Source organism: Macrobrachium rosenbergii, chromosome 10 (assembly GCF_040412425.1).
Source record: "Macrobrachium rosenbergii isolate ZJJX-2024 chromosome 10, ASM4041242v1, whole genome shotgun sequence".
NCBI lineage: Eukaryota > Metazoa > Arthropoda > Malacostraca > Decapoda > Palaemonidae > Macrobrachium > Macrobrachium rosenbergii.
In genome coordinates this window covers 74,481,125-74,502,206 of record NC_089750.1, presented here as the reverse complement: position 1 = coordinate 74,502,206, position 21,082 = coordinate 74,481,125, and the positions used below count along the sequence as shown (strand labels likewise).

Below are 21,082 nucleotides of genomic sequence, written 5' to 3'. Positions count from 1 at the left end.
AGAATAAAGTGCGGACGGACAGACAAAGCCGAAACAATAGTTTTCTTTTACAGAAAACTAAAACGCACACAAATTGTAGCGAAATTATACAAACCTTTAATAATAACAAAAAAAAAAGGTTGGATCTATGTAAATGGCTGAACGATAGCAGATCAGTATCGAGCTTTGAAAATTGAAAAAAAAAAGCCCACAAATTGGGGAGTAAAAACATGTAAAAAAAATCCACATTTACAAACGTGTAATAATAATAAAAAAAAAAATGGCAGAACGACAGCATATCAGTATCGAACTGTGATACTTAAAAAAAAAAAAAAAAATTGGAGAACAAATTTATTTAAAAGTCTCTCTCTCTCTCTCTCTATATATATATATATATATATATATATATATATATATATATATATATATATATATATATGTATATATATATATAATAGTATTTATATCCCGTTGCTAAGTAACCAATTGGTTCTTAGCCACGTAAAATAAGTCTAATCCTTCGGGCCAGCCCTAGGAGAGCTGTTAATCAGCTCAGTGGTCTGGTAAAACTAAGGTATACTTATACAGTTTCGGAGCGTCATGCTCCCCCTTCAGTGTGGAGACACTAAAGAAACTGCAAGTGGATGTCTTAAATACGTCTGTTCCCCAATTTGTGTTTTTTTTTTAGTTCCAAAGCTCGATACTGAACTGCTATCATTCTGCCATTTACATAGATCCAACTATTTTTATTTATCATTACACTTTCGTATATGTGGATTTCTTCAATTTATTTGTTCCCCAGTTGGTGTTTGTTTTTTCTCAAGTGTCGGTATTTTTTTTCCGTCAAGCTTCAAAAATCGATATGATCTGCTATCATTCTGCCATTTACATAGATCCATCCAATTTTTTTTTTCCTTATTACATGTTTGCAGAATTTCGCTCTCGATTCTTCTTCGGCGCTTTTCTTGTCTTGACCAGAAACGTACAATTTCTATACGGGAAATGTATTCAAGTACCTTTCTCTCTATTCTTTTTAGATAAAACTGTTCAAAAGCAACCACGGTCATTTATCGATATATATATATATATATATATATATATATATATATATATATATATATATATATATATATATATATATATATATATATAAATATATATAATATATATATATATATAATATATATATTATATATATATATATATACATATATGTGTAAATTATTGAGATGATTATAGATATTTTGAAAAGTTTTGTTATTTTTCCACACACAATATATAAATATATATATATATATATATATATATATATATATATATATATAAAGTGGGAAAAATAACAAGACATTCAGAACTATCCCATAATCATCTCAATAATTTAACCCTAAACTAATACGAAACTCCCAAAAAACCAAATCAGGAACAGTAGAAAACCACGACTTTTCCTAAAAAAAAAAAAAATAAAATTCATATATTATATATAAAAAAAAAAATAAATAAAAATTATATATATATATATATATAATATAAAATAAGATATACTTCCATGCACTGCATAACATGACATCACCCACTTAAAGACAAACAGATGCCCGGGAAATGCAGACGCACGCAATCCGAAGCGGAGTAACGCCAAGGGAGACGTTGAAGAGGAAGTATCAACAACTCTTCCCTTTCCTCGCGGTAACAAGAAGCGCGTATCGCCACATCGGTAACAGGATTCACCGCCTTTTTTCTGGACAATAGGGAGATGGTGGCAAGTAGCGTTGCGGGAAAGGGCGGAAATGCAAGTAGCCCAGCTCTTATGCAATGCCTCTCGAGATGCATTTCGGACAATGACCATGCTAGAGGAGTGGGAAGAAAAACTGACTTGGTTGGGGTCATCGACCAACTGCTGTCAACACAGAGGCCGCGTCATGCGTGAGACTCATGGCAGATTTGCGAAATATGTGAGATGGGAGAGAGAGAGAGAGAGAGAGAGAGAGAGAGAGAGAGAGAGAGAGAGAGAGAGAGAGAGAAATATATATAACACAGCAACTTCATGCTTATAAGAGAGAGAAATAAATATATATATATAAATATATATATATATATATATATATATATATATATATATATATATATATATATATATATATATATATAAACACTTCATGCTTATATGAGAGAGAGAGAGAAATATAAAACACAACTTCATGCTTATATGAGAGAGAGAGAGAGAGAGAGAGAGAGAGAGAGAGAGAGAGAGAGAGAGAGAGAGAGAGAGAGAGAGAGAGAGAGAGAAATATAAAACACAACTTCATGCTTATAAGAGAGCGAGAGAAATATATATATAACATGTCATACTTATATAAGAGAGAGGGAAATACATAACACAACAAGTTCATGCTTATAAGAGAGAGAGAGAGAGAGAGTTTATGATGCGGTGTGCCTGTAAAGTGGGCAGACAATCACCCTGATGGAGTGAGAGAATCCGTCGACATCTGCCAAATACAATTAATCTGGAACAATAATTCATCTCGCCCAATCCCCAGGAACCTTTCCCTTCTCGACGCGTACCTTACACACCCGGGCCAGCAACCCCGTCACACTGTTACCGTCATGCCGCAGCATCTCAATTTTAGTTTCACCTTCCCTTTCTCCTGGATCTTCATTGCCCGTCCCACAACCTCAAAAACCGCTCAAACATGCGTTATCAGATTTATAGAAATCCTTTTTCATCATTTGCATTATTCAGATTTGGCTATCTTTTATCTGTTGCATCAGCAAAGCTTCAGAATACCTACATATATATATATATATATATATATATATATATATATATATATATATATATATATATATATATATATATATATACACACACACACATATATATATATATATATATATATATATATATATATATATATATATATATATATATATATATATGTACACAGGCATATATACTCTATGTAGAGCATACAGAGAGAGAGAGAGAGAGAGAGAGAGAGAGAGAGAGAGAGAGAGAGAGAGAGAGAGAGCGCCCCTATCATTAATAAAAATCTTCCTCAAAAACAACTTCCACAAACTGATAAGAACCTCGTTTCACAGATGCCTTTCACACACAACCCGAGGCCTATTTATAAAGTTGAAAAGGATGTCCTGAAGTTCCTTACAGATGAGAAGATTTCGAGATGAGTTGGTAAGTGTGTGTGTGTGTGTGTGTGTGAGCGTGTGTCTAAACTGCGGCGTTGGAAATATAAGAATACTGTATAGATATCCAATATCTTTACCATTGCCAGTTTATATTCATCCATGTACATTGACTTTATTATTATTTTACAGAAGAATTATGTTCACATTATCATTTATCCCTCATAACCATTATGCTTGTTGTAAGACCACTAGCTTGATCATGCGGCGTGGCAACGTTGCAATTACATGTGACAACATCGCTCTTGTTTCCCGCCATGTGCGATGCCTAAGCAGTTCCAGTTAAGCGGCATCTGAATCGTGAGAAGCGTGAGACTACCTTCCGCTTCCACGTTATTGTCTGTCTGTCATTAATATATGGGAGGATAAAGAAACTGACTTCAGTTCAACACCATTCGTTCCAATGCCTACATGGACGTGTGGCAGGGTTACATGCCGCAGATACAAGTATATTTCCAATTACTTTCCATTCCAGTTCTCTTTGGAAGAATACAAGTTTGCGGGGTTTTATGTTCGTCTTCAGAAACCTTCAGGTTATGTCTTACCCATATTTAATAGCCAAAAACAGGTCTAAAGAATTATCCTTGCTTTATTCATAGCTCCAAGAAACACTTTTACAAAATGCAAGGATTCATTTAGCATAAAATGTCAACTTTTAACGGATTGAAATACGACTTTAATTTAAAGTCTTGATGCACCAAACGGTCTAATACTAAATGCCTTTTTTTGAAGTAAATTGTTAGTTTTTTAAACATGAATAAAAAATATTAATCAAGTTATTATTTAGGATCGTTCTGTGCCATATTTCTTTTCAACGCCTTCGACTAACAGACAATATATATATATATATATATATATATATATATATATATATATATATATATATATATATATATATATATATACATATAAATGGCATCGTTTAGGAAGACGAGTTGGGTAAAAATAAAATATATATAACACGAGAATTTCATACTTATTTGAGAGAGAGAGAGAGAGAGAGAGAGAGAGAGAGAGAGAGAGAGAGAGAGAGAGAGAGAGAGAGAGAATAAAATATATACAAAACAAGAACTTCATGCTTATGAGAGAGAGAGAGAGAGAGAGAGAGAGAGAGAGAGAGAGAGAGAGAGAGAGAGAGAGAGAGAGAGAGAGAGAGAGAATGGCAAAAAAAATAAAGCCTTCTTGACCCAAACCTGTGTCGAGCAATCGCTCCCGAACCCTTAACAAAACAGGTCTCACGCTTTCACAGAAACTAATAGAAGAGAACTTGCCGAATGAACACCCGATGAACACGCAAAATAAAATCGAGCGCAACAATAAATCATTTAAAGAGGTCTCTCACGGGAGGGTTGAACGATCTGGAATGTTACTCTCTTTCAGCGAGAAGTTACGGCATCTGGAAGAGGAAAAGTTGTGTAATGGATACGCAATGCATCAAAGAAGATCATTTCTGATGTTTTATTATATTTAAGCCTGTCTATGAGAGAGAGAGAGAGAGAGAGAGAGAGAGAGAGAGAGAGAGAGAGAGAGAGAGAGAGAGAGAAATTTATGTAAACAACTTCTTGCATATTTGTAACAAAACAACTTCAAGCATATATGAGAAAGAGAGAAAGAGAGAGAGAGAGAAGTATATGTAGCACAACAACTTCATGTGTATATATATATATATATATATATATATATATATATATATATATATATATATATATATATATATATATATTTATATATATATATATATTTATATATATATATATATGAGAGAGAGAGAGAGAGAGAAGTATATGTAACACAACTTCATGCATGCATATATATATATATATATATATATATATATATATATATATATATATATATATATATATATATATATATGAGAGAGAGAGAGAGAGAGAGAGAGAGAGAGAGAGAGAGAGAGAGATAATATATATATATATATATATATATATATATATATATATATATATATATATATATATATATGAGAGAGAGAGAGAGAGAGAGAGAGAGGGTAAACGCCTTCCCTCCCATACCTCTATTTCTAGGAAACGTTACACAAGAAGTTACTGCATCTGTTAAAGAAAAATTTGTCTACTGGATACGTAAGGCATCAAAGAAGATCATTTACGATGAATTACCACACTTGATGTTAAACCGGATCAGAAAAAAAAAAAAATACAAAACCCGAAGGGAAACGACTCTTGTTGCCTAACAAGAACCGGAAGCGAGAATTACGTGGACATTGTCGCAGACGGACGAAAAAGTAAATTCCACGTCATTATGTTTTTGTAAGAGGAGGAAAACAAATGACGCGCGCTGTGATTTGCTTGCTCAGTGGGGTGTTTGCAGGCAAACATGTTCCAGTACTTGACGAAATGAGGCATGCTTACTCATGAAGATGAAAAATTTAAATATTCACGTAGAGAAATGGGAACCTAACAGTACTTGCATATAAAACAGAAAAAAGTAAAAGCAATCGAGTTCTCTGTACAGCGTATAATGCTGAATGAGCCGCGGCCCATGAAACTCAGCTACGGCCCGGTGGTGGCCTGTTCTATACCGCTGCCAGACGCACGATCGTGACTAACTTTAACTGAACTGAATATAGAATTTTGGCCACGAGCCAAGCACTGGGACCTATGAGGTCAATCAGCGCTGAAACGGAAATTGGCAGTAAAAGGTTTGAAAGGTGTAACGGGAGGAAAACCTCAAAGCAGTTGCACTAAGTAAGATGGAAGAAAGAGAATATGAAGGGAGGTACAGTAAAAGGAACGAAAGGGGTTGTAGCTAGGGGTCGAAGGCATGCAGCAACGAACCTTAAGTAATGCCTACAATGCACCGCATGAGGTCCACTGACAGGACTACCACCAGACGGAGTATAATAAATAACGGTAGAAGAAGAAGAAGAAGAAGAAGAAGAAGAAGAAGAAGAAGAAGAAAAAGAAGAAGAAGAAGAAGAAGAGGCAAAACAGCAAGGGCAGCAGGGTACGCACAGAATCTAGGGGACTGACCCGGAGACTCTATGGAACCAAGGTACGGAAACCAAGCCAAAATTAGTATAACCCATCTATTAAGTGAAGTATGCAATGTGAATTTTACAAATGAACAATTTATTCAAAACTTAGTTTCATCAAGTTAAATGACAGAATACAAAATGCTAAAAATAGCTCGGCGCAAAATATGTCAATAAAACGGATTAAAAAATGCCAAAATATTACTTTCATTCCCAACTACGATAAAGGGCGACTGAGGTCAAAGTATAATAATAATAATAATAATAATAATAATAATAATAATAATAAAACACTGCAATTCCGACCACGCAGTCATTTGCTTTATATATATATTATTATTGCTATATAATATATATATTGTAAATTCTTTATTAAGCAAGTTCTGAAAAAAACGAGTACATATCTATATACATACATATATGTGTATGTAAGTATGTATGAATGTATGTGTATACATGCATGCACATATACATACATACACACACACACACACACACACACATACACACACACACACACATATATATATATATATATATATATATATATATATATATATATATATATATATACCTTTACAACTAACTATCAGATATAGCACAACATTGATTATTTGATCCATACTCAAATTATATCACCTTCAGAACTCGCTCAACGAACCTATCAGATATAGCTTATTTCAAATCGTACACTTTAGATAACTTATTCCTATTTTTATTCATATTTTTCTTATTAAGATCGACATTATTTCAATAATATGATTAGAGTTTAGCAATTATATATATATATATATATATATATATATATATATATATATATATATATATATATATATATATATATATATATATATATATATATAATATATATATATATATATATATATATATATATATATATATATATATATATATATATATATATATATATATATATATATATATATGGATATATTGGAAGCGGAGCGGAAAATGTAAAACTTATGATTTCGTGGGAGGTGATGAGAAGAAAGAAAATTTCCGTTCCGAGCATTCCTCAGGCGACCGGGCCTCGATCCTCCCTCATTCATAAGGACTAATGTGGCCGCAGTGGCGACTTGGAGCCCAGTGCTGAATGAAGTCTTCGTCGGATCTTCACAAAGCTCCTCCAGATCCTGAATCCTGAAGAAGAAGAAGACAAAATCTTTCGAAGCCGAGCCTGGAATCGAAGGGATCTTCGCATCTTCAAGCAGCGCCTCCGGATCCTGGATCCTTCGCCTGGCAGTTTTAAAAACAAGACACAGAGAAAGCAAACGTATACGGTAGACATTTCATGATGTTTGAGCTATTTTGCATATTGCTTGCAGTACTAGTATTCGTAGGCTGTGATTTGTACGCTTCGATAATCAAGGATGGTTGTGGTTTCTTTTGTTGTCAAGGAGTCAACAGCGGTTTACAAGTACTTGATACTTTTGCTGCTGCTGTCGATTCCCTTGAACCGGAAATTGTTCAACAACCGAACAGCTTGTTGGCGCCAACCTTTGCCGTCGCCAAACCTGGTTTGGCCTTGTTGGCAGGCTTGGCGCTTGCTGTATCCTGGAAATATAAATTCTATGGACTCAAATCTCATGAACTGGAAGAATGTATGGAAAGCGAATGCCGTGATAGTGAGGATGATCGTGAAAATGTTATGAGTGATAGTGAAGATCTTGGAACGGATGTGAACGACAGTGAAGATGATCTGAGTGACAGTGAAATGGATATGAGTGACAGCGATGTTGATTTTGAAACGGATATGAACGACAGTGAAGATGACTTTGAACCGGATGTGACCGATGGTGAAGATTATTCTGAAACGGAGATGAGCTTCGTGTCCAGACTGGAAGATAGTCTGGAACTGGAAGATGGTGAGATGCAGAATGACCTGGAAACGGACCAAGAAACCCAGCTGCCAAGACCGATCAGTCAGGTTTATGTAAGCAAAATGGAACATCTTTGGAAGGAAGCAGTGGAGAAGACTGTGTGGCTTCAGAATCAGCTTCTGGACAAAGATGTCTTGCTGGAAAAGAATGCACAAGAGGAAGCAGAAATGAAAAGAGAAATTGAGACCGTGTACCTTCAAAACGAACAACTACAAACTGAAAAGCGGCGCTTAGAAGACGATTTGGACCTCGCTCAAGACCGACGAGAAAGGACAGAGAAGTTAAATAAAGAACTGAGAGAGGAAACAGCATCTCTGCAGCAGGCGTTGGTTGACAAAGAAAGAGAACTGGAGAGCGCTAAAGAGAGAGAAACAAAACTAGTCCTGAAACTGAAGGAATCCGAAACATTCAATCAAGTGCTTGCTTCGGAGAAAGAACATTTCGAGAGGCTCGTAGAAGACTATACGGACGCCTTAGCCAAAGAGGAGAGGAAAGTCGAAAACCTGCAAGAATTACTCGCAAGGAAAGCTATAGAATCTGAGAAGGACCGAGAGAAACTAAGCACTCTGGAGGGGCAAATGACGGCTATTGAAGGCACCGTAGCAGAACTTGAAAGCCAAACGATGGAAGTTAAAGACAACCAAGCTGCTCTCCAAGGAAAACTGGAGCTCACTGAATCAGAAAACTCGAGACTCAGGGAGGTGGCAGCTGGCCTACAAGACGGAAATTGTGAGCTCGAGAAGAATCTGGCTAACAAAACCCATAAAAACTTGATACTAGAGGATCGACTTCAGTCGCTAGAAACAGTTTTGTGCCAAAAAGAGGATCGGTTGGTCTCGGCAACAAAAATTTTTAATGCAGAAAGAGCGAAAACTGAGATTTTGCGCGCAGAACTACAAGTGATGAAGAATTGGGTATCACAATTAGGTGGACAGAATGCGAACATTAATGAAAAGTTAGAAGAAAAAGAAGCAGAAATAACTTCAGTGAAGAAAGAGCTACAAAATGAAAAGATGAAGACCCAGATTCTAGAGGCAGAAGTCCAGGTTATGAAGAACTGGGTGGCAGAATTAGGAGGACAGAATGCCAGGCACCTAGAAGAGGCAGACGAAAACCACCTGAAAACAATTTTACTAAAGAAATATTTAAGGAAGGAGAAACAGACGAACCGAATTCTACAGGACGCTCTCCATCACGGGAAGGAGATGGAGAAGTTGCTGGAAGAAGAAAAAAAGAGAGGAAATGAGATGGAGACTTCCCTCAGAACCTTAAAAGTAGAGCTCGACAACAAGGACCTCCAAATAGAAAACTTCTTGGACACGGAACGAAAATTAATATGGAAAAAAGAAGAACTAGAAGAGAAACTAAGCGCCGCTCTCAATCACGGGAAGGAACAGGACAGCTTACTGGAGGAAGCAGACCAGAAGGTTAGAAAAATTGCAAACGATTTTGAGGAGGAGGTCCAGAAAAGGGACAACCAAATACAAGATTTATTAGCCCAAGAAGAAAAGCTCAAGGGTGAAAAGCTAGTTTTGGAAGACGAATTGGAAAATGCAGTGAACCTTCTGGCGAAAGAGAGGATGGAACAAGAAAGGGAACAAAGATGTCTCAGGGAGCGTCAAAGAAGACTGGAAGAGGCCCTGAAGGAACAAGATAAATACATGTTAATGACGCTTCTCCATGGGACAGCTCAGAGGAACTTCCACCTGCAACAGATTGCACTGCAGCATGAAAATGAAATCCTGGACATCACTGAAAAGGAGAGGCAAGAAGAGGACCTGTGGATGAGAAAGGAGAAGCAACACAGGAAGTACTGTGATACCCAGCGTGAGAGGACCAACTACAGCAACCAGTGGGAGGTCCTAACTTGCACCTTGACAGACATCGTTCATGGAGACGAGAGAACGCCGGAAGCGACTACGGGAGATTCCAACAAGAACTGCGAAATTCTCAACGAAAACCTGGCTGACAAAACTTTCCATGAAAGCGGAGAAGACGAAATGTGTTAGATCGAGCCCCTAAGAGCCGAGAATCATGAAGAAAAGGAGGGGTGGGTGACCCGTGACACCCCCCAAAAAAGGCTAACAGGAATGAGTCACAGACTGACTTGACGACCATGGGGCCAAGCGCACATCTTCAGCAGCGTGAGAGGGACCCCACGATTCCCCACACCTTCCAAATCCCCAAAATCCCCCGAAGGTGTTCATGGTGGTTCCTCTTATGTTGCTTTGGGTGCGCGCTCAGCCCCACAGTCATCAGGCCATTCTGTGGACCCATTCGCGTTTGCCTTTTCGTCTCAGTCAGAAGGCGCTCGGCAACCGAGTCTGACTGAATGACTCCATTCATTTTCCTGCTGTGGAGAAAACAACATTTTAACCTAGCCACTGAGTTGGGCTGGCTTGACCGCCAGCCCAACTCAGTGCCGGTCCCAAGCCCGGAAAAATAGGGAGGGTTGGAATCGTCCGTAAAATGTCTGCCAAAAACAATGAGAGAGAGAGAAAGAGAGAGATACTTTTTATATAAACTTTGTGAAATGCTAAAATAGAGTCGCTGTAGGATTCGGCCTAGGCCCTAGAGTCTACAGTACCATGCACCCTGCACCCGCCCTCTATTCTTTGGAATTTATTTCACACATCTCTAAGAATAAATTCCAAAGAACAGAAGGCATACCCCAGTTGCATGGCACTATAGACCAGGCCCAATACTACAGCAACTCCATCTACAGGTTAATTACAAATTTCTCTCTCTACCCTCCCCCTCTCCCTCTCAAACTGGTTGTGGGTGGAGGACTGTTGAAGGGTTGTGGATGGATAGTTGTAGGTAGGGTTTGTGGGTGGAGAACTGTCGAAGGATTGTGGGTGAATAGTTGTGGGTAGGGTTAGTTGGTGGAGGACTGTTGAAGGGTTGTGGGTGGATAGTTGTAGGTAGGGTTTGTGGGTGGAGGACTACTGAAGGGTTGTGGGTGGATACTTGTGGGTGGAGGACTGTTGAAGGGTTGTGGATGGATATTTGTAGGTAGTGTTTGTGGGTGGAGGACTGTTGAAGGGTTGTGAGTGAACAGTTGTGGGTAGGGTTTGTGGGTGGAGGACTGTGGAAGGGTTGTGGGTGGTTAGTTGTGGGTAGGGTTTGTAGGTGAAGGACTGTTGAAGGGTTGTGGGTGGATACTTGTGGGTGGAGGACTGTTGAAGGGTTGTGGATGGATAGTTGTAGGTAGTGTTTGTGGGTGGAGGACTGTTGAAGGGTTGTGAGTGGATAGCTGTGGGTAGGGTTTGTGGGTGGAGGACTGTGGAAGGGTTGTGGGTGGATAGTTGTGGGTAGGGTTTGTAGGTGAAGGACTGTTGACGGGTTGTGGGTGGATAGTTGTGGGTAATGTTTGTGGATGGAGGACTGTTGAAGGTTTGTGGGTAGGGTTTATGGGTGGAAGACTGTTGAAGGGTTGTGGGAGGATAGTTGTGGGTAGGGTATGTGGGTGGAGGACTGTTGAAGGGTTGTGGGTGGATAGTTGTGGGTAGGGTTTGTGGGTGGACGACTGTTGAAGAGTTGTGGGTGGAGGACTGTTGAAGGGTTGTGGGTGGATAGTTGTGGGTAGGGTTTATGGGTGGAGGACTGTTGAAGAGTTGTGGGTGGATAGTTGTGGGTAGGGTTCATGGGTGGAGGACTGTTGAAGGGTTGTGGGTGGAGGACTGTTGAAGGGTTGTGGGTGGAGGACTGTTGAAGGGTTGTGGGAGGATAGTTGTGGGTAGGGTTTTTGGGTGGAGGACTGTTGAAGGGTTGTGGGTGGAGGACTGCTGAAGGGTTGTGGGTGGATAGTTGTGGGTAGGGTTTGTGGGTGGAGGACTGTTGAAGGGTTGTGGGAGGATAGGTGTGGGTAGGGTTTTTGGGTAGAGGACTGTCGAGGGATTGTGGGTGGAGGACTGTTGAAGGGTTGTGGGTGGAGGACTGTTGAAGGGTTGTGGGTGGATAGTTGTGGGTAGGATTTTTGGGTGGAGGACTGTTGAGGGATTGTGGGTGGAGGACTGTTGAAGGGTTGTGGGTGGAGGACTGTTGAAGGGTTGTGGGAGGATAGTTGTGGGTGGAGGAATGTTGAAGGGTTGTGGGAGGATAGTTGTGGGTAGGGTTTGTTGGTGGAGGACTGTTGAAGGGTTGTGGGAGGATAGTTGTGGGTAGGGTTTTTGGGTGGAGGACTATTGAAGGGTTGAGGGTGGATAGGTGTGGGTAGGGTTTGTGGGGGGAGGACTGTTGAAGGGTTGTGGGTGGATAGTTGTGGGTAGGGTTTGTGGGTGGAGGACTGTTGAAGAGTTGTGGGAGAATAGTTGTGGGTAGGGTTTGTGGGTGGAGGACTGCTGAAGGGTTGTGGGTGGATAGTTGTGGGTATGGTTTGTGGGTGGAGGACTGTTGAGGGGTTGTGGGAGGATAGTTGTGGGTAGGGTTTTTGGGTGGAGGACTGTTGAAGGGTTGAGGGTGGATAGTTGTGGGTAGGGTTTGTGGGTGGAGGACTGGATAGTTGTGGGTAGGGTTTGTGGGTGGAGGACTGTTGAAGGGTTGTGGGTGGATAGTTGTGGGTAGGGTTTGTGGTTGGAGGACTGTTGAAGGGTTGTGGTTAGGGTTTGTGGGTGGAGGACTGTTGAAGGGTTGTGGGTAGATAGTTATTGGTAGGATTTATGGGTGGAGGGTTGCGACAGTAAGGTTGTATGTGGAAAGTTGAAGGTAGAGGTTGTGGGAAGAGCGTTGTGGGGTGTAAGGACCCACAACGCTCTTCCCATATGAATAGGTTCATATGCTTAATAATAATAATAATAATAATAATAATAATAATAATAATAATAATAATAATAATAATAATAATAATCTATATTCCTATTGCCCTCTGTCGCTTCTTCCTAATGAACACCATAATATTCTTTGGAAGCTTGAATTTCGAGTCAACTGGCTCCTTTGGTGGGTTTGTTCCATACGAATTGTGTTCATCTTCTGAATAATAATAATAATAATAAATAATAATAATAATAATAATAATAATAATAATAATAATAATAATAATAATAATAATAATAATTTGCAGAACGCGACAAGAAGGCTATATAACTTACGCAATGCTCGTCCTATACTACCAAGATGTGCATTCTTTGCTAATGACCCGAAAATACGAAGCGTAACGTAATGGAACAATAAAAAAAACTAAGCAAGCGAAGTGGAATGACCAGTTCCTCTCTCTCTCAACTCCGAAATGACTGATTTTTTTTTGCTAAAACGACTATCATGACAACCTAAAGGTCTTTTCCACTACTGGAGCGAAATATCTCAATTTTAAGACCGGTTCTGGGCTGTTACAAGGAAGGTTTATATGGACTGAATGACTAAATATAGAATTTAGCCCAAAGGCCCAAGCACTGGGATCTTTGAGGTCATTCAGCGCTGAAACGGAAATGAACAGTAATAAAGGCTTGAAAGGTGTAACAGGAGGAAGTCCTCGCAACTGCACTATGAATCAATTGTTAGGAGAGGGTGGAAAGTCAGATGGAAGAAAGAGAATATGAAAGGAGGTACAGTAAAGGGAACGAAAGGGGTTGTAGCTAGGTGCCTGAGGAAGGGACGCTACAAAGAACCTTAAGTAATGCCTACAGTGCACCGCGTGAGATGCACTGACGGCACTACCCCCCTACGGAGAGGTTTACATGGAGAGATTATCTAAATGACGCTGATAACTTTTTTTTTTCTTTTTTATCGAACCTGTGCAGTATCTGATATATATCAAGTTTTCCAAAGATATTATTATTATTACTTGAAATTATTATTATTATTATTCAGCAGATGAACCTATTCATATGGAACAATCCCACCAAAGGAGCCACTGACTTGAAATTCAAGCTTCCAAAGAATATTATGGTGTTCATTAGGAAGAAATTAGAAGAGGTAGAGGGAAATACAGAAAGAAATCTTACTTAATGAAAAAGAAAAAATAAATCAATAATAGATAAAACGCATTAGAGACAAATAAAGATAGAGAAATCTGTTTCGTGACCCCACAAAGCAACTTTTTAGGGTAATATTTTGTTATTACTTAATAAAACTCTTCTCTTTTATCTAACCTACGTCGAATCAGATACGTATCAAGTTTCTCCAGGATATAGAAATATCTGTTTCGCGACGTTCCAAAACGACTCTTTAGAATACTTTTTATTTTTTTGTTTGATAAAATGAAAGTACAAAAGGTCGCTTCTCATGCTTATATGCTAATTCTTGCTAACAGGGCGACCATTGTTGCAAAATGGAAGTCATTATAATCATGGAGATGTTAATGCAAGAACAGCGTCGTCTCCAACAAAAGGTGCAACTCCCTTGTGCTTCCGGCCACACGAATTCCTAATTCTCTTGATATTTGCAGGTATAAAATATTGGGCAAATTGCTCCATGGGCCTTTCACCGTTCACGAAGCCTCACAGAGAGAGAGAGAGAGAGAGAGAGAGAGAGAGAGAGAGAGAGAGAGAGAGAGAGAGAGAGAGAGAGAGAAGAAAAAGGTACGATTTTTAAAATTTACCTTGTATTCTTTGCTTGGAAAAGTTCTGGCAAGAAAACATACCCATTATTGTGTATAGAAGCAAATGTGAACTATTTTATTAGAATTTATATATATATATATATATATATATATAGAGAGAGAGAGAGAGAGAGAGAGAGAGAGAGAGAGAGAGAGAGAGAGAGAGAGAGAGAGAGAAGCCCATATTCAGTTGTTTTGGGGGAATGGACTCTGCAGCGACACTGGTAGGTGCTTTGACACTTTCGTTCTGTTTTATTTTAATCTGCGATGTTTTGCCTCCGAATATATCGAATTTGTTCAAGATCAGAATCCAGAGAAGAATAAATTAAAGTTGGAATGATAATCGTTATGAACATTAACAATATAAACATGAATGATATTTAATAATAGTGTATATAAATAACAATATAAATGTACAAGTCTCCAGAATGTTTAATACCGTGAGTTTATCAAGCTGTATGTGTGGGTTATGTAATGAATAACGGAAGTAATCAATGTAATTCTATTATTTATAAACATCAATTAAGTACAGTATTGTGATGAATACTGGTCTGATCATTCAAGTATTGTGAGGTGATAATCTCTGACTAGCTGTTTGTTAGTTTAGACGTAAAAATTAATGAGAGGAAAATTAGAAGTATCTGATATTGAAGCATCTAAAGCGGACTCCGTAATTACCGTAAATTTATTTCTAATAAAAAATGACACAATAATTTCAGGCTACCAGTGCAAGTGAAAGCTATCAAGTTAACAATTTTACAGAATGCGCTTCGTGACAGATGCAAAAATTAACTTTTCCGGGGCAGTCACATAAGAGAAACATCACTTCCACATTTATTTGTGTGAGAACCATTACAAGTTTTTTTTTTGCACGTCTAAGCCAATGCCTGCTCTCGTGTTTTTCAGAGTCAGTCTCCTGTGTGGTCCACTGACAAATATAAATAATTCCTACAGAATTATTTAAATGGAACTGATTTGCCCGATGATCTCGAACGAAAACCCTGACAAGGACCTCGATTTCACATGAGGAACCTAAAGATAGTTTTGGGACTTGAAAAACATTTTTTCTTATATAACGATGGCATTTCATTTTATGAAGACTCTCTCTCTCTCTCTCTCTCTCTCTCTCTCTCAAATATCTATCTTTATATATCTATAACCCTTTACCTATAAACTATGCACTTGTTCTCACGTACACAAGGATTTACACACACACACACACACACACACACACACACACATATATATATATATATATATATATATATATATATATATATATATATAATAAATTTATCACATACACAATTGTTCTGTGCATTAGTAGAATTACTAAAAGGACCTCATTCAAACTGGATGGCATCTAACGGATACTTGATAATGTGGACTGTTTGTCCAAAAAAGCTTATAACTTTTCTGAATAAAAACTCCGTTAGATACCATCCAGTTTGAATGAGGTCCTTTTAGTGATATATATATAATATATATACATATATATATTAAATATATATATATATATATATATATATATATATATTATATAAACTATATATATTTATATATATATATATATATATATAAAAAGGCATTGTGCTTACCCCATATGAAAAATGGGAAAAAAGCACGTTAAACGAAGAAGAGGAAGACTGTATATATGATTGTATTTAAGTGCCTGTATGGGTGAAAACAAGCTAAAAATTCACTGGGCGATCAGTCCCAAATGTTAAAAACAAAACGCAGCTCAAATTGTTAACAAAACATCACTCCCACAAGAGACCCGATCACCACAACTTCCTACAATACACATCTTCAGGAAAATCATTTCTCTGCGAAAAAGAAACCGCTGAGCCAAACTAATGAATGCCTGAGCGCAAGCAAACCAGAGTCCAATTTCCAACCGACAGAGAAAGTACTTAGGGGGGAGGAAAAAGCATCACGTTTTACGGATCACGAGTCAATTTCTATATCGTGAAATTCAACTTGTATTCGTCATTGTGTGTGTTTTTTTTTTACTTCAGTTTTTTCATTGGGTTTCGTCTGTGTTTTTTATAGTTTTTTTTTTTTTTTTTTTTTTTTTTAAATTGGGTCTCTGGGAAACTTGTTTGCTAAGAAGTGCTTGTCACGAAGGCATGAATACGGCGTTAGACTTCAGTTGTATTATCTAGACTTAATATTTTTTTTTTTTACTTTTTTTGTGAAAAAAATTATACCGCTGTCTCTCCATTTCTTGATGTCATTTGGACTTTTTCTTACCTGCCTTTCAGATGAACAATCAATTTCCCCGCCTCTGTATCACGTGAGACGATTCTCTCTCTCTTAAGAGAAATAGCGCAAACACTGAACGTGCAGTTGAATAAACGTTCTTACATGAACGTAATCCATCTCATGAGTCTATTCTCTCTCTCTCTCTCTCTCTCGCAGCGAAATGACATAAGCACTGAACGTATGGCTTAATAAACATTCTTACACGAACGTAATCCATCTACCTCTCTTAAAAGCACATAAAGTACGGCCGAATAAGCGTTCTTCATTATCGTAATCCATCTCTTTCTCTCTCTCTCTCTCAAAAGCACTGAACGTACGGCCGAATTAACGATATTACACGAACGTAATCCATCTCTCTCTCTCTCTCTCAAAAGCACTGATTGTATGGCTTAATAAGCGTTCTTACACGAACGTAATCCATCTCTCTCTCTCTCTCTTTCTCTCTCTCTCTCTCAATCGCACTGAACGTACGGTCGGATAAAAGATATTTCATGAACATAAACCAACTCTCTCTCTCTTAAAAGCACTGAATGTACGGCCGAATAAGAGTTCGTACACGAACGTAATCCATCTTTCTCTCTCTCTCTCTTTCTCTCAAAACCACTGAACGTTCGGCCGAATAAACGTTCGCGCATGAACGTAATTTACGAGGCCCTCAATCTGCTGAAAGTCACTTCCTTCATGCCTCGACGAGAAGGCGCTCCGACCTAACGTGTATCTCTTCTTAAGTGAAAGAAGAGGCCGATAGATAGATAGATAGATAGACAGAGAGACAGATAGATAGACAGATAGACAGACAAATAGATAGATAGATAAATATATCAGCAACAGGTGGAAAGAGGTCCAGCTTCTAATGGCATCAGTCCTGTTGACTAGTTAGTGCAATAAGTTGTTTGCGATTTGTTTATAAGCAGACGGAGGCGCGAACATGTACACACACCCACACACACATACATACATACATACATACATACATACATACATATATATATATATATATATATATATATATATATATATATTGTGTGTGTGTATTTGTATATGTACATATATATGTTATACATATATTATATATATACATTATATTATATACATTCAAATGAATATAAATACATATACATACATGTATAAACATAATGAGTACATATGTGCATAATACATATATATAAGGAAGTGTTTCCGTTCATCAACTTCCGGAGGCAACGAACCAACCTCCGTTTCCATTTGGAGCCGAGAAGAAAAATTAATTTTTTGATAACACCGACTAGAAAATCAAAAGGGCAAGTTCTCATCCATACTTAACCCCTGAATACTTATAGACATCCATCTCTTCATCCATATGATTTAATCCAATTTTACTAAATCTAACTTTACCCTCGTCTCCTAACAAGACGAATAATCGAGGTAAATCATAAACATAAATGGCACTGTTAGTAAGCCTGCCAGTGTTTGGAAATCAAGCAACCAAGCACGGAATTAAACAAACAAACTAGCATACGAAATCTGTCAGGTGTCCTTGACGCCAGAGCCAAAACAGTAGTCAAAAGCGATTGACTCGAAATCCCGGTGATAGGATCCGATCCCAAGCGTAAGCTATCGGATCTGGTGTCAAAGGAATGACGCAATCCTGCATAAAACAACATCAACAAGCATCAACTTCTATTTTCGTTGTTGTTTTTGTTTTCGTTGAAATTGAATTGAATATAGAATTTAGGCCAAAGGCCAAGCACTGGGACGTATGAGGTCATTCAGCGCTGAAATGGAAATTGACAGTAAAAGGTCTGACAGGAGGAAAGCCTCGAAGCAGTTGCACTATGAATTAATTGTCAGGAGAGGACTGATGAAAGTAAGATGGAAGAAAGAGAATATGAAAGTAGGTACAGTAAAAGGAGAGAAAGGGGGAGCTTCTAGGGGCCGAAGGCAAGCTGCAAAGAACCTCGAGTAATGCCTACAGGTTGTTGTTACTGAAAGAGAGCCGTTACAAAGCACGTCACTTCCGCCGGTCTCTGGAAAACGTGGCCCGTTATCGGATATCGAGGGAGGGACGTGATTGCCGGATTAACGGGCGAGATTGGTTGTTGAAAGATTTAATCGCGATTTAATTTTTGCACATTATGGTGCAGTGGCATTCGTGAGTGTGCGGAAGATATGTATTATTTGATTCTAAATGTATCTATTTCTATATCTATTCATCTGGCTCTATATACATGCATACACACACGCACACAAACACACACACGTACATATATATACAGTATATATATATATATATATATATATATATATATATATATATATATATATATATATATATATATATAAAGACAAAATCCACGAAGGACAGTGAAACAATGGAGTGCTGCAAGGCCTCTCGACTTGTCGTCCTTTACTTAGCAAGTAAAGGACGACAAGTCGAGAGGCCTTGCAGCACTCCACTGTTTCTCTTGCCTTCGTGGATTTTTGTCTTTATTCATATATTCATGACGTTCCATATTTTCGTGATTCAGTTATACATATATATGTGTATATATATATATGAATATATATACATGTATATACATATACAGTATATATATATATATATATATATATATATATATATATATATATATATATATATATATATATATATATATATATATATATATATATATATATATTCTAAGAATTCTTTATACTTCGGAATGACCATTTCCTCTCACAAATTTCACATTTTTATCAAAATCTCCGCAAAAAAATAAAATAAAATAAAATAAAAAATAAAAAACCCTTCTTGTCAAAGGTGTCATTTCGTGAACGGGTGAAAGATTTGTATCAGCTGATTGGACGGCGTCTAAAAACCGAAGGTCATTCCCTGTTACTATGCATGCACAAACCAGTTTTGGGGGTCCTGCTGTGATAGAATAGGTCACTTGGGGCCAGGCCACTTTACAAAAACACGAAAAAAAGAAAGATAAGATTTTACTCATTGGTAATTTCAGTTAAGCTGCAAGACATCTGATAGCAGAAATAACAGTGGTATTTGTATTAAGAGCGACAGTCTTTTGTTTTGAATAATTATACATCTGCAGGTGTCAACTCTATCTTTACGAAAAATTAAATTTAGAGCACAAAGAGTAACGTAGTAGCAACCTCGTGTAAAACATTACAGAAAGTGGCAAACTTGTGTAAAACATTACAGTGATAAAGCAACCTTGTGTAAAACATTACAGAAAGTGGTAAGCTTGTGTAAAATATTACAGAAACGGTTACAGTAAAACAGCAACCTTGTGTACAATATTACCAAAACGTTTACAGTAACATAGAATCCTTGTGTAAAACATTACAGAAACGTTTACAGTAACATAGAAACCTTGTGTAAAACATAACAGAAACGTAGCAACCTTGTTTAAACCATTACAGAAACGTTTACAGTAACGTAGCAACCGTATGTAAAACATTATAGAAACGTTTACATTATACTGCAGAAGAAACATTACAGAAGAACTTTTACAGTAACTTAGTAACCTTATGTAAAACATTACAGGAACGTTGACAGTAACGTAGCAGAAACCTTGTGTAAAATATTACAGAAACGTTTACAGTAACGCAGCAACCTTGCGGAAAACATTACAGAAACGTTGACAGTAAAGTAGCAGCAACCTTGCGGAAAATATTACTGAAATATTTGCACTAACATAGCAACCTTGTGTAAAACATTACAAAAACGTTGACAGTAACGTACCAGTAATCTTGTGTAAAACATTACAGAAAGTAGCAACCCTGTCTAAAGCATTACAAAAACGTTGACAGTAACGTACCAGCAACCTTGTGTAAAACATTACAGAAAGTAGCAACCCTTTCTAAAGCATTACAAAAACGTTGACAGACACGTAGCAGCAACCTCGTGAAAAGCACCACCCTAAAACGTTCTAGAAGCACACCCGAAGAGAAATGCAAAACAAAAGTTCCGTTTTGTATTTCTCGCCGAAGATCTTCTTCCCCAAGCGGCTTCGCAACGAAGTCAATCATTTGCGGAATAAAGCGACGAAGGGAACCACTCACCCACTTCCTGCCTTCAACTTCCTCGTGCATTGCGTCAAGTCGTTTCCCTCGGATTGGATTTGAATAGATAGCCGTTCTCAATCTCCAGCCGGAGGCGAGAGGAACCGATACAGAGGGAAACGGGTCTTTTAGATTTTCGTCCCT

At 37.8% G+C, this 21,082-nt stretch overlaps 2 protein-coding genes across 3 annotated transcripts in view; one reads left to right on the top strand and one right to left on the bottom strand.

The window, feature by feature from the left end:
* LOC136842391 (golgin subfamily A member 6-like protein 25) overlaps positions 1-10,100 on the top strand; it is a 28,763-nt gene extending 18,663 nt beyond the window's left edge. The window contains exons 2-3 of the mRNA XM_067109647.1: positions 4,410-4,592; positions 7,537-10,100. Coding sequence (XP_066965748.1) covers positions 4,410-4,592; positions 7,537-10,100 — 2,747 coding nt within the window. The remainder of the gene's footprint in view (positions 1-4,409; positions 4,593-7,536) is intronic.
* Positions 1-21,082, bottom strand: part of LOC136842887 (beta-1,4-glucuronyltransferase 1-like) — a 285,173-nt gene that overhangs the window by 196,118 nt on the left and 67,973 nt on the right. The window lies entirely within an intron of this gene.